Source organism: Oratosquilla oratoria, chromosome 26 (assembly GCF_046742065.1).
Source record: "Oratosquilla oratoria isolate Oo_2021 chromosome 26, ASM4674206v1, whole genome shotgun sequence".
In the NCBI taxonomy this organism is placed as follows: Eukaryota; Metazoa; Arthropoda; class Malacostraca; order Stomatopoda; family Squillidae; genus Oratosquilla; species Oratosquilla oratoria.
Genome location: NC_134802.1, coordinates 32,128,069 through 32,144,101, shown reverse-complemented (window position 1 = coordinate 32,144,101; position 16,033 = coordinate 32,128,069). Strand labels below are relative to the sequence as shown.

The 16,033-nt window shown below is 36.7% G+C and overlaps 1 protein-coding gene across 4 annotated transcripts in view; it reads right to left on the bottom strand.

The window, feature by feature from the left end:
- Positions 1-5,701: 5,701 nt before the first annotated feature.
- LOC143039446 (uncharacterized) overlaps positions 5,702-16,033 on the bottom strand; it is a 20,694-nt gene continuing 10,362 nt past the window's right edge. For 3 of the 4 annotated variants that reach the window (XM_076209500.1, XM_076209498.1, XM_076209499.1), the window contains exons 3-4: positions 12,617-12,751; positions 5,702-11,625 (exon numbers count right to left, since the gene is read on the bottom strand). In XM_076209500.1, coding sequence (XP_076065615.1) covers positions 11,135-11,625; positions 12,617-12,751 — 626 coding nt within the window. In that variant the 3' untranslated portion in view covers positions 5,702-11,134. The remainder of the gene's footprint in view (positions 11,626-12,616; positions 12,752-16,033) is intronic. The other variant, XM_076209502.1, reaches the window with a different exon arrangement.

Genomic DNA, 16,033 nt, shown 5'->3' with positions numbered 1-16,033 from the left:
TATTCTTTCAATTTTTGTTATACTTTTTTTTTATTTTTTTGTTTTTTTTTTTTTTTACTTGGTGACCACGTCGTTGCTGCATACTCCAATCTTGGTCTTATCAAAGTGACTTGTATTTTCTTCACCATTTCTTCATCCAGGTATGTAAATGACATTTGATTGATCGTAAATGTTATTTATATGTTTCTCAGGTGACATATTATTCATAATAATAACTCCCAGGTCCTTCTCATTTTTCACTTTTTTAGTTTCTTTCTCTCCCAAATTATATGATCCCACTATTCTTTTTTGGCTTCTTCCAAATTTCATTATACTACACTTCTTAATATTGAATTCCATCTCCCACTTCCTACTCTATTCCCATACTTTATTGAGATCACTCTGTAGGGACTCACAATCTTCTACAGTGTTCACTTTTTCAGCAGTTTTGCATCGTCCGCAAAGCTCATATAGCTTTCAATTCCTTCATCCATATAATTAATATATATAGCAAACATCATTGGGGCCAGAACTGTTCCTTGTGGAACTCCACTAATCACTTCATCCCGATTAGAATGTTTGTCTCTTATCACCACTCTCATTTTTTATCTATTTATTTTTTTCATGCAAGAAGTCTTCCATCCACTTCAGTAGTTTACCCTGTATTCCTCCTGCAGTTTCTAATTTCTTTAGCAGTTTCTTATGTGGCACCTTATCAAAAGTTTTTTTTCAGGTCTAGAAAGACACAATCAGCCCATCCATCTCTTTCTTGTATTATATGTCTTCAATAGAAACACATCAAGTTTGTGACACACGATCTTTCTTGTCTAAATCTAATTTCCTTGAATTTAGTACAGTTTTTTTTTTCCAAATGCCTTACCCATCTAATTTTGACCATTCTTCCACAAATTTTAGCTACCGTACTTGTAAGAGAGATCAGTCTATATTTAGTAGGGTCTTCCTTGTTTCCCCCTTTATATATTGGTACTATATTTGCTCTTTTCCAATCTTTTGTAACTTTTCCTTCTTTCAATGAACTGCTTATTAGACTGTATTTTGTCTGTTAGTTCGTTTCTGCATTCTCTCGAAATCCAATTTGCCATTTCATCTGGACAATGCGGATTTTCTAACATCGAGATTACTCAAATGATTCATTATCTCTTTACTTGTTACTTCTATCTCATACATAGAGGGAGGACTTTCTCCTCCCACTCGACATCTCTAGGTTGTATGTTCTCCCTCGTAAACACCTATTTGAAATGCTTGTTCATAATTTCTGCCATTTCTATTTCCTCTGTGTATTCAGCTCCTTGTCGTAGTTTCACTAATTCTTGTTTGTTTTTCAGTTTGTTTACAAATCTATAAAATAGTTTTGGTTTATCTTTACATTTTTCTATGACATCCTTTTCGCACTTTCCCTTTTCTTCTCTGCGCATTTATACATATTGATTTCTATAGCTGGTATATATTTTCCATTTTTCAGGTCTTTTGTCTTTCTTCCATTCTATCCAAGCTTTATCCCTTTTGTTTTTTAACTCGCTACATATTTTGTTGTACCAACACTTTACATATCCTTTTTCTTGTTTTTGTCTTGGAACATACTTTTCTACTCCTTTATCATTTTTTGTCAAAAAATTTCCATTTCTCTTCTGTTATTTCCTCCTTGTATCCTTTGCCAATTTGCTTTTTGGAAAAAAAATCTTACTTTATCAAAATTTGTTTTTCCATACATCAATCTTCCCTTTCTATATTGTTCGTTTTTTTTTTTTCCTCATTTAGTTCCTGTTCAACTAATATGTGGTCACTTTTACTTAGTGGTGTCTTATATTCAATCTTGTCCACTATTTCAGGTTCTGGTGTGATTATTAGGTCCAGTCTCGATGGTTCTTCCTTGTTTCTATTCCTAGTATCTATTGTGTCATTGTATGTTCTATAATATCAAGTAGTACATTGCCCCATACGTCGTCTTAACCCTTCACTGTCATCTCTTCCCAGCAGATTTCTTTACAATAAAAGTCACCCATTATAACTATTCTTCCTTCCATCTTCCAATATCTTATTTAATGTTATCCCTGTGTCTTCTAGCATATTTTGTGTTCTCTCTCTTCCCACGAAGCCGTTTTAGGAGGCACATAATTTACCACAAACTTCCTGCTCTTCTTGTCCCTGTCCTTTATTTCCATCATAATTATCTCTATTCTTTCCATATGTAACATTCCTCACATTTATATCCTTGTTAGTCAGGAACATAACCACCCCTTTGTTTTACCTCCCTGTTTCTAATCCAATAATTATATGCGTCATGTCCTACGCTATTGGGGGGGGGGGGGTAATGGACCTTTCAATTTTGTCTCTACAATTCCCATTATCTCAGGTTCTTTTTCCTTCAAGTAATCATTTAGTTCACTCAAGCCTGTTATTAAGCCATCTATATTCGTGAAAGAGAAAGGCACTTGATTATCTGTTACTTCCATCCTGTTTTCTGTTTCCCTTCCGTTTTTCTCTGCTATGAACCATTTCTTCACTTTCATATCCACTACTCTCCAATAGAATTTCTCTTTGTCTGACTCTATTCTGTTCTCGTTTTTTCCTTAGCTTCTATTTTTTCCTCTCTTTCCTCTTTATTCACCTCTCTTTTTATCCATACATGTTTATACTGATCACTTTTTGCTAGTTTCCCTGTTTTTGATAAGACATTCTCTGCTGTCGTTTGTGACCTGAATTTATCCTTAATTGGTCTGGTCTTGTGTACATTGTATTTCCCCAGTCTATATATTTCTTCAATTTCTTTCCCTATTTCTTGTTCATCTTCTTGAACTATTTTTAATACCTTGTTTACTTTTTCTGTATCTTTTATTTTTGTAGTCCTATTTGGATTATGCTTCTCTTCCATTCCTAATATAGTTATACATTTTTTATCTGCTAAGTCTCTTACTATATTTTCCTTCTCTCTCGTCACTTTAATAAATGTGTCCTTTGTTCTTTCGTCTCTTGTTTCACTATATCTCTAAATTAAATTTTGTTATTCTCTTTGACTTTTTTCCAACCACTTGCCTCTTTTGCTATGGACTCTTTACTCTCTATATTATTCCTCTTTAATTCCTCATTCCCATCCTTTACTTCTCTTAACTGTCTTTTTAATTCTTCTATTTCTTTAGTTAGGTTTTGATTCCCCTTCTCTAGATCTTCCAGTTTATCAACTCTTTGTGTAACCTCCCATGCTTCATTCAATTTTTTTAGTTTCTCCTCTAGACTTACTAGTCGGGGGAGGTTGTCATCTCCCTCATTAAATCCATAGAAGTAATTATCTCCTCTTTCCATTGAGCTGCTATTATCTATATTTCTACCTTTAATACCTCTGCTCACCTGTTCAACCTCATCTGTGTCACCTGCACACCTTTTGTTGGCACCCCTTCTGACGTCCAAAGCCCGTTCCTCCCCTTCCTTATTTTCTTCCATTTTCCTCAATAATGCCTCCTCTTCTTCATTTTCTTCACCTGCCCACTACACCAAGAGCTTTTCCCTTCCCTAATAATACAACAAAGGTACTCCCTCGTCAGTGAAATCAACGAAAATTGCGTTTTTTCGGAGTTCCAGTCTTCGCCGTCAATTCGACAATCGTGTGTGTGTGTGCGAGTGAGAGAGAGAAATACATATAGGTAATATCTCTGTAGAAGGGTGTTTATACCCAAAAAGCTAGATAAATAAAAACCTCTCAAACTCTTCTGTGTTCTTTCCATCTACTCCTTTCATATATATATATATATATATATATATATATATATATATATTATATATATATATATATATATATATATATATATATATATACATACATACATATATACCATTGATAGCTGAGTGGTCTAAGGCACTGATTTGGGAGCCTCTTGGAGCCAGAGCAGTAGGTTCGAATCCTCTACACAACGATCATAAAAATTATCTGATATATATATATATATATATATATATATTATACACACACATATATACATCTTTATACTCCTGTACATTAGGTTTCTTCTCTTTTACAAAGGAAGTAACCACCTATGGCATACACCCTCTCCGACCCTTCCCACTCTTATCCGTCACCCATTTACCTTTCATGTATTCTTCCCAATCCATACATGCATTAACACCTTCACCTCTTCCTCCCACCATTCAATATCCTTCCCTCTATTCCCTCCCATCTTCCTCATCCCACACACTGTCTCTACACAGTTTGTCACAATACTCAAAACATAACCATTCTTCTTCTATTCTTATCTGTCCTTTCTCTCTCACTACCTCCTATGCATCTCTCACCTTTTCCTGGTATTCCTTTTTTTTTCTTCTTATTTAATTTGTTCTCAACCTCTCTTTACTTCACACCATTTTCCTCTTCTCCACTATCAATTTCTCTTCTACCAAAAAAATTAGCGGATAACACCCCCACTCTCTCCCTTGAAAATATTACTATCCAGAAACTTCCTGTCTTTCCTTTTGATGCCACTACATAGTCCATCAATGGCCTATCAACCACCCTTCTGTCCACTATCCTTTCCCATGTATACTTACACTTGGGTTTCTACTTAAAACACTGTGCTTTCTAGAATCAACTTCCTTTCTAAATGCATCTTTCTACTATTATTACTTGGCACTCCCAACCTTCCCTATATCTCTCCATCTATTGGCTCACCCCCTTCTCTAACACTCAGATCCTCCAACACCACTACATTCATTCTTCCCAAAATTCTCGGCACTCACTTTAACCTATCCTCCCTTTCCTCTTCACTTTTCTCACTACCAGGTCCATATGCACTCGCAAAAACCCACAACTCCCATCCCAGTTTCACTTTTACCCGCATTAAACTCAAGGGCACTTCCCTGCCTATTTCTACCCTTTTACTTTCATCTGTACCACAATCACGTACATTTATTGAACCAATTATTAGGGCTGCTGTTGGGGTTCTCCTAGACCTGCTTATGCCTTCACTTCTTGGGGTGGTGAAGTAGCAGTTGGTTTTCCTCCAGATTGCTTCCAAGTCCCACCTCAAGATCTTACCCCACTCTTATTATGCAAGAGATGAAGCATATAAGGCTGCAAGACCTCAAAACAGAACTCATAACTGGTTGGAAAACCCCATCCCCACCTTTTTTTCACCCAAGTAGGGACATGAGCTACCTAGTACAAAGTTCCAAATTATTACTTTCTCATGAAGTCAGCTCTAAAGAAGATACCTGTAGATGAAAAGCGAGTAATAGGCTATAAAAGAAACTGAATAACTTTCACTTATTCATTTTGAAAATAATCATCTTTTTGTACATTTCCTAAGCATAAGCAAGAGCATTATAAAAAATACTAATGATCACTATATAATCAAATATACAAGTATATATAAACAAGGGTGGGTGGTGGATGGGAATGGAATGGGAGGGAGTGGGTGCATGCCTTGACTTGGCTACCTCCATTATAAGGAGGAAAAGCTTTTGGTGTGTGTGTGTATATATATATATATATCTATATATATATATATATATATATATATATATATATATATATATATATATATATATATATATATATATATATATATATCTATATATATATATATAATATTCTATCTACATACCAGGGCCCTTTCCCCCTTACCAGGGAGGTAGCCAAAGGTAAGAGGCATATATATATATATATATATATATATATATATATTATATATGTGTATATACATATATATAAAGGATTACAAAGGCGGAGCATGCCGACAGGAGACCTTTTGGTCCATATCTAGGTCGGATGCAAAAAAAAAACTAATAATAATAATAAATAAATAAAAACTATAACAATGTATCAAATAAAATACATAAATAAATGCATAGGCACAGTCAAACATATATATACACAGAACCTCGGTTCTCAAACATCTCACAAGTTGAACAAATTGGTTCTTGACTGAAAATTTCGAGAATTTTCTGTTACGGTAATCAACCAAAATTTCTGTTTTCAACAACCAACACTATTGGAGTAAAATGGAATATGTGGAAAATTCAAAGATTTGTGGAAAAATATTACCCTCATAAAGCTGTATCCAGCAGAATAGTAAACTCATTTCAATCTTCAACCAAATCATTTCTGGAACATTTTTCTGGGATATATTATGGTTGAGATCTGAAGTTCTACTATATATATACACACACATTGATATGTAAGCTTGTGACCTATTTCATGGATTAAATGTCCATAAAATGCCAAAGGCTTTGTCTTGTTCATAAGTAAACAAACAGCCTCAAATTCACTGTGTGGGCATGTATAACAGCTATACAACAGCACATAAAACAGAGTAGGCAATAATTTCTTGAAATTCACAAAATGGAGGTCCATAAAATGAAGGCTTGATAGTAATGTACCTGTACTGGTGTATATATATATATACAACCACTCCTCGTTTAACGACGACAATTGGGACCAGCGCGCCGTCGTTAACCGAATTGGTCGTTAAGCGAAAGTGTATACATATACGTACATTTACTGTATGTACAATGTCCAGCAATACATGTATCTTTATTTTCGTGTATTTCCCTCTTTTATACAGTACATTAAAGCTTTATTTACTGTTTATTTACGGTGGTTATGTTCCCGAAATTACCGTATATGACCAAATCCGCGTATGCTGACATTCCATATTGAATACCGGGGTATTTTTTAGTTTCGCAATATAGCAATAGAAAATTAATTATCAATTTTGTAAAATAAAATGTATCAACGTAATATGCAATTTTGTAGGCGGAAATGAAAGTAAAAAATACCATGCTACAAGAAAATATGCTAATGAACGAAGTCGGTAGCATAGGTTCGGGACGCCATCTTGTCGTCTGCCAACGTCTCTCACGACGACGACAACGAGGACGAGCCGGATGACATTTAATTTGCAGGTAATGATTTATCAAACACAGGTTAGGTAGTTAAGTTTAAGTTAGGCGAATTTATCATCCTTTCATTTCCTCGACATCGGCATCTATCATAACATGGTGTACCATTCGTCCGACATGACTTCGTTACTTACGAAATTTGTTTTAGCACCTTTTTTTTTATTTCCGCTCACAAAATTGCATATTACGTTGATACATTATAATTTACCAAATTAATAATTAATTTTCTATTGCTATATTGCGCCCTTGGTCGAAACTAAAAATTTACCACTACCGGTACATATCCCCAGGTAGTTTTTCCAGCTTGCAGGATGGTAATGTAGACCTAAGCTTCAGAACACTTTACCTCACAGCTAATATCCACCGTACAAGTTCATTTATAACATCATACAAATTTGCCTCAGCCAACTTAATTATCGTACACGACGTCGTAACTTCGGGAGATTTACGTTAAACAAATATTGGTCTGTCATAAAGCCCGTCGTTACTCCGAGTTGTCGTTGACAGAGTAGGTCGTTAAACGAGGAGTGGGTGTATATATATATATATATATACATATGTATACATATACATATATATGTATACATATACATATATATGTATACATATACATATATATGTATACATATACATATATATAATATATATATATACACAAAGGGTTTCTTTCCCTTAAAGTATATGAGGGTAGCCAAGTCAAGGCACACACCACACCACACTTGTTTCCCTCCCATCATAGCTCCATAAATGAAGGGTTGCCCTGGTTTCCCTCCCACCACCCAGGCCAGAATTAATGCAGCAAGACACAGCACATTCACAGCAAAACCGCTTCACCCCCACAGCCAAACCCCCTCCCCTCATGCGGAAAATAGAGAAGACAACAGGGAGAAATTCCATTGGGTTGCATTAAAACATCACTCATATACAACCATCCTCCACTCACCCACATCCCCTGCCTTCTCCATCCCTTGCTCAATAGACACTCCTCTCTTGCTCAAAGCCCCCTCACCCCTTTTATCTCATTCTCAGTTGTCTCACTCCATCCACCTCTGCTTTCTACACCTCTTTTGTTAATCTTATTTTCACTCATTCTTTACATACATGTGTGTGTGTGTCTATATATATATATATATATATATATATATATATATATATATATATATATATATATATGCCTTCATCCACAAGCTGCTAAGATGAAAAGGGCAACAATTTTTTTTTTTTTTTTTTTTTTTACGGGTTAATCAATCATTTCCTCAAGTTTCACTAAGTAGAAACTCACAGCAGCTGGTGATGGTCCTTGGAACCTTTAACAGGTCTAGGAAGAAAGTCTGGACTGTTGCATGTGTTATGTCAATATGTTTTTGTGTCATCAGCTCAAAATGGTATGGGAAGGAGAGCAGCTGCTAGTTGCCAGCTCTCCATATATGAAAATGGTGCAAGAAATACAGCTGAAGTTAATAGAGATCTTGGGGTCCAGTCCAGTGACCAAGTGTCAGCCCCTCAGGGTTGCACCTCCACATGGAGGTGAAGGGGTTAACAGGATTTGAAAATAGGCAGGTTCACCACATGTTGGCACCCATCATTGATCCCTATGGATGGACATAAAGTGCAAATACACTTACTTGGCCATCCCCTATACATGAGAAAATGTTCTTTTTTTTGTGTGTGTGCGCATATTATATACAATATGCATCAAAATCAACAACAAATAACATTACTAAAATAAATTTATCTAATGCCCCAAATTTCTCTTGGAGGAAACCCATAGCACCTAAGTATTTGGCAACATCTACTAGATTGGCCATAAGTCATTGAAGGGAGAAATAACTCCAAAAGTTATAAAAATAGTAAAAGAGGCATCAACCACTTCCATACAGAGACTCATTTGCCTTTTCAGTTGAACTACTATCAGACTATTCTATTCAGCTGTACACGATTCCTTTGGCATCAGAGAAAGTAAACCTTTCTTTATTTATCCCTTCTGTAATAAGTGTTTATCCTTTTCATCTAATTCTACCAAGTTATTTTATCCAACTGCACATGACCCCTCCCTCCCCTTGGTAGAAATGGGGTCACTCACATCTAATGTGTAATATACCCATGCATATAAGCAAAGAAATAAGCTAATGATCATTCTAAGTGAACCAATGTTATGATTATGATCATTCCAATAATGAATCGCCCATGAATATCCTGCTTATAGTAATAAATTAAATTGGGTGAATATCATGTTCACATCAATAAATGAAATTCATTATTATACTCTTGATCACACTATCAAATGAAATCACATGATGATGATTATATCAATAAATGACAAAGTATTCATTACTGATGTTTAAGAGCAATTAAAATGTCTCTTCCCAAATTAACAAGTTAACATCTTCAATACAAGCTGAATACCCATGAACATATTAGGCTCAGGCACGGATATAAGCACCCCCCCCCCCCATGCCCCAAGTATGGTACACTCATCTTGAGTTTGATTCTCCTTGGATAAACACTTTTTAGTGCAAATTTATGATTTGAATTATATTTGTGAATTATGTATGATTTTACATACAATTATGAGCAAAACAGACTTAGGTTTCTGGACCAATCTCCAAGCCAACAGCATTATTGTTGGGGTTAAAATATCGGCGTGTTTCAAGTATCGGTTATCGCTTATCGGTTCAGCCCCCACCCCAATAACATTCCTGGATCCACGCCTGATTAGGCTGCCTGATGTATGATGATGCTTCACAATATACTCATTATAAAATATAAAGTTACAACCATTATACACATTCTCTTTCACCCTGAATATTAACAACCACAGAAAATGCAATCAAGCCTGGAAAGTGAATATGGGGTCACTCAGCCACAGTTAAAAAATAAATATAATCAGGACACCAATGCTGGCTTCTTTGTATACCAGCTTGTCGGTATCATTGTATTCTAAAAGTTAAGGATTACTGGGGCAAATTCAGAGCACCATAGGATTTTGTTCTGGTTTATACCAGGTGATTTCATCTAGCTCATAGGTAATCCTCAGGCCCATGAATGTTTTAAAAAAATTCTTTATATACTTACATATATATATATATATATATATATACACACATCAAGGCCCATACAAGAGAGGTAGCCAAAGTCATAAATCCACTCCCACCCATTTCATCCCCACATACTCCACTCATATTCACCACCCCTCCCTCTTTTCTTGGCTCCTAGATGACAGGTCATCCCTACATCTTGCTCACTGCCCTGGGCCAGAAGCAATGTAGCAAGACACAGCACATCCACAGCAAGGCAACTTCATTTAATTGGTGAGCCCTCCTCTCTGTCCCATTATGCAGAATAAGAGATGGGGAGAAATCCATTTGGGCTGCGTCAAAATATCATTCACATGTACTCCCTCACCCCCAACCCACTCCCTTCCATGCATCACATCATTCATACACAACCATTCTCCACTTACCCCATCTATCCCTTTCATCCTTGATTGCCCCTTCATGTTCACTCCCTCCACATTTCTCTTACTAATCTTTCTTCACTCATTCTTTCTGTGTCCAAACCATCCCAATACTCTTTCATCAATCCTATCTCCTAGTTCCTTTTCCACCCCTGGTCTCCTCATTTCTCACTCTATCCAGCCTAGTAACCCCTACTATACTTCTCTTGCATTTCATCTCAAACAAATTTAAATTCTTTCTATCTTATGTTTCATGTTTCTAATTTTCCATTCCAATTTTAACTCTTTCACCTTTTTGCTCTGGTAAGATACTTTTAACTTTTGTCCTGATTAACCACTTCAGTACAAGTCAAATTCTCGAATGCAGCATCGGTTGCCATATGTACGATTCATCACCCTACTCGCATTATAGAATATAAAGTCACTGCTGTATTACTTGTTCTCTTTTACTCCGAGTAATAATAAACACAGAACCAGTTCACAGAATCTGAGGATAACTCATGTACAACTACAAAAAAATATATAATCAAGACTCCGATATTCTCATGTACCCATGTGCCTCATGACACCTACGTGGGCGTTACCATACCGAAGTGGTTAATACTCAACAAATTTATTCGGTGAAGGAACAGACCTGGAGGAAAACAGAATTCACCTCTCAATTGAATAAGGTACAAACAGATGTACATCACTACAGCATTGGGGTTATAGTCTACTGTGAGGAATTTGGCACTTTTAAAGACTATAGTTTGGCTTAAAGAAATATGTGATCCATAAAGGGTTAAATCCTTATTTCATCTTCATTAATGCATCTTTGATGACATCTGTTAATGAAATTAAAGACTGATTTATATTGTCCAATGATCTATTCTGATTCTGAAGGTCAGTACGAAGTCCACGGACTTCCTCTAGGATCCCTTCTTGTATTTTTAGCATCTGTGGGGTTACTGTAGGTGGACACTTGCTTGAGTTTTTGCCTGTTGTGGATACTAAAGACTGACTTATACTATTCAATGCTCTTTTTTGACTCTGAAGGTCAGTACAGTGTTCATGGACTTCTTTCAAGATTCCTTCTTGTATCTCCAACATTTGAGGTGCTACTAGAAGTGGATTTCTGTTTGAGCCGTTGCTTTGCCTCCTGGAACCAAAAGAAGACACTGGTGAGGCTCTATCAGATGTGGGTAGCTGTGATTTCTTGGACTCGCATGTATCTGCTTCATCAGTGGGATCATAAGCAGGAAGTGGATCATCTGGATCCTCACCAATTGCTGCTGTTCCACCTGTGTGATACAAAAGAGTTGCAATCTTAATGTGCAGTTCCTAAGTGGTATATATTCATTATAATACAGTCTTAGCCAAGTATAATAATTGTTGTCTTTGTTTCAATGACTGGAGACATACAAAGCAAATGATAATGGTCTATGGGATCTCCCATAGATCTCTATAAAAAAGAACATTAGACTGTTATCTATGTTGTATCAGTGTAGGACTATTTCTATGTCACTGGTTTATAGAAATAGAAGGTGGGGAACGGTCACCAGCTGTCAGCTATTTTTATGTGAAAAAATGGAGAAAATATGGTTTGAAGTTGATGGAGAGAGATCTTGGGCCCAGTCCAGACAATTAGTGTCAGCACCTTGGGGCTATGGCTCCGGATAGAGGTGAAGGTACACACAGGTTTTGAAGACAAGCCACAGGGAGACAATTCTCTCTGATGTCTATCTCTCAGGACCATCATTTGCAGGTACCCATCACTGATCACTCTCAGTCAAGTATGAAACATGAAAACAAGCTAATAGGTGACATATGTTCACATCTGCTGGAACTTGCAAAATATTACTTTTCAAAAGTGACATGTTAATAATGAAACCTATATCACATAAAAAAGGATGATCTTATTAATAATTTCAGTACATCAAAAACAATGCCAAGGACAGCGCTTCGAATCATTATTATGTGTTTATTTCTACTGTGGTATTTCCCTTTTCTTTACAATACATACATACGTATACCGAAGGCTTTTTCCCCCTACAACCTACAACAAATCGTCATAGGGAAATGCAAAAGAGTACACATTTTTTGCACAGCCTGAGCTCAGCTTGGGGTCAAACTTGGATCCAATTCATTAGTACTTGGATCCTCTATCTCTTCAGCACTTAGGCAAAAATATAAGAAGTACTTATGACACAAGCATTACTATGCAACACCTTTATAATCCCACATTCATTGAAATATATTTTCTTAAAGCTTTGGAAATACAACAATACTCACAAGTTTCCAAGACCACTGCACTATCACTTTCTGTCTCCAGGTAATCGGCAATACCATAGACCACCCCAGGGTTTATGAGTTGAACAATAGCCTTCTCTGCAGGTCTTAGGACTGGAATACAGGATGGGTTTCCCCCTGTAAATTTCAATTAATTTTTATATTAGAAATAAGACAAAGAAATATATATATATATATATATATATGTTTTTCTAATCACTACAAATGATTTGGAAATGAGAGATTACGGATGTTAAACTTAAGAGTACAAAACTGTCACTATAAATTTCTATTGGACAAGTAAATAAAAGTTATATACATAAGAACTTTCACAAAATCCAAATGCAGTAAATTAGGAGACATTATGTACATTTCAGATATGTATCATAATGTGTATGATGTATTGACCCTATGACATCCAAAGGGAGTCATTGGCAGATGAATGGAATAGTTTGGCAAAACCCCACGATGATATTGCTTTTGCCCATTTCCAACAATTTTGCATCTCTTGCCATTTCATCCTCTATTTCTGGATCTATTTGTAAACCTTACCTAAGTCTCCCTGTAGCAATTTACAATCATCTTTAATTTTTACTCTTTTCACGAGTAAATAAATTAACATTGCTGCTTACTACATCCATCATGCAATCCATGTATATTGGGAATATTATACTGGTGCCAGGACCAAGCTCTGTGGCAATCCATTTGTCACCTCTACAATATATCTGTATAGGTGTGTGTAGGTACAGTAGGATGCACTATTGTATCATCTTGAATGTATGTAATTCATGTTAAAAAGAATAAGAAAATCTTCCATGTTACATTTTCATAATTTGCATGTCATATAGGAGGTCTGAAATAAAGTGAACACATCAAAATGATATTTACACACACACATATATATTCTCTCATAATGCCAGGAATGAGGAGAGCATATAAACACCTGCAGTGTAGGCCTTATGGTCTCATGCAGTCTCCTTTTTTCTCATATTCTAATATGTTACTCATTGCAGATTTAGGTACCAGCTGAAGAAGTTACAGTTTGGGGTCCTTACAGTTCACAAAGGCCTCAGAATTAATTGAGGTTTATTTTTTAGACAAGGTGTCTCCTTGTCTAAATTCAGCGCTGAAGTTATTAAAAATTACTTATACCATAAGAATGCTGCTTCCATCTACGGAAATTTTATCAAACAGATATATCAGAAATAGAGAAAAAAAATAAGGCTATACTAAATATTGCACATAAGCTACTAGCTGAGGCTTTCACAGTGAAAAAAACAATACATGTAATGTGGATTCAATTATAAATTTCATGATTACTTTTTGGCATATACATGTGGAATCTGTTTCCATGCCCATGTTCTAAATTTCACACTGCTACACTGTCATATCATCCAAACGCTATTGCATTGGGTAATAGAGAATCTTATACAATGAAATCCAATATCATACATATATATATATATATATATATATATATATATATATATATATATATATATATATATATATATACATATATATATATATATATATATACACTCACTCTCCATCTGCACCTTTTACCTTTTCTTCTCTACTTGATTCGCCTCCTCTTCCTCTCTTAATTTCTTTCCAAAACATCTATTTATTACTTTCAAAATTTTCTGTCATACTCTTACCCCATTTCACATCTGCTCTCCTCTTTGCCTCCTTTACCTTTTGCTTTACTTCTCTTTTCTTTTCTTTGTACCTCTCATATGACTCCCTCGTCCTATTTTGTAACCAATCCATGAAAGCTCGCTTCTTCTCTTCTACAACCTTCTTTGTTTCCTCATCCCACCATTCACTACCCTTCCTTCTATTTCCTCCTGTCCTTCTTGTTCCACACACCATCTTTGCACACTTTGTAACTCCCTCCTTGTGGGTAAAAGTAAGGTGATGAGATGTACAAGGGGTGAAAGTGGCAATAGTCTGGAAGTGAGCATTAAGGGAGAGCGACTGGAGGAAGTGAATAGTTTTAGATACAGTACTTGGGTGCAAATGTGGCAGGAAAAGGTGGAGTGAAGGTGGAGGTAGAATGTAGATTGAGAGAAGCGAGTAAATGCCCTGGTGGATTAAAAAGTGTAATGAGGAATAGACATTTGGGAATGGATGCTAAGAGGAGACTATATGAAGGAGTGATTGTGCCAACAGCACTGTATGGGGCAGAAACATGGAACATAAGAGAGGAAGAGAGAAGGAGTTTGAATGTGTTTGAGATGAGGTGTCTGAGAAGTATGGTGGGGGTTACTAGGCTGGATAGAATGAGAAATGAGGAGGTAAGGAGGAGAACAGGGGTGGAAAGGGGGTTGGGAGATAGGGTTGATGAAAGAGTATTAGGATGGTTTGGACACATGGAAAGAATGAGTGAAGAAAGACTAGTAAAAGAGGTATGGAAGGCAGATGTGGAGGGAGTGAACATGAGGGGACGTCCTAGGATGAGGTGGATGGATGGGGTGAAGGGGGCTTTGGGGAAGAGGGGAATGTCTGTTGAGGAAGGATGGGAGAGGACAGAAGACAGGGGTGAATGGAGAATGGTTGTATATGGATGATGTTGTGATGCATGAGGTGGAATGGGCAGGGGGATGGGGGGGTGAAGTAGTATGTGTGAGCAAATTTTGACGCACCCTGAAGGGATTTCTCCCCGTCTTCTCCTTTATGCATGGGGGGGGACGGAGAGGGGGGGTCGCCGATTTCATGAAGCAGCCTTGCTGTGGATGTGCTGTGTCTTGCGACACTGCTTCTGACCCAGGGCAGTGGACAAGGTGCAGGGATGACCCATCATCCAGCAGGTGCAAAGATGAGAGGGAGGGTGGAGGGGTGTGGAGTGTATTCAGGGATGGAATGGGTGGGAATGATTTTATGTCCTTTCCTTTTTGGCTACCTCCCTTGTCCGGGGGTAAAAGCCTTGGTATACATATGTATGTATATACACACACATATACAGGGTATTTGGGATAAATTTGATAATATTTTATCTTCTGTCATTTCAGAACCATTTGAAGGATTTAATACTGTAGCAGTAAAGTGCAATGGAGAGCTGATTCTGTGTACTATTGGTGGGTGTGAGAGCTAGAGAGTATGGACAACTGGAAAGCACCAGAATATTGAAAGAGAGTGATCTGCATTATGTATCATACTAGATTAAAAAAAATCAGAAAGCTTAGCTGCAGCTCAGTGCTCCTTGAATACTCTGAAGGCAGTGAGATGTGAGCTGGAGAATTGCATTAGAGATGTGGAAGCAGTGGCTAGCAGGAAGGATCATAGCAGGTGTTCCGACTCTATCCACACAATGAAATTCATTGAGAAGATGGAAAAAAAGGTGTGGCAAGGTCCAGGCAAGGCAATGCAGACCTTGGTGACTGAGATGAGCATTGGAGTGGTGACTATGAAGAAAGC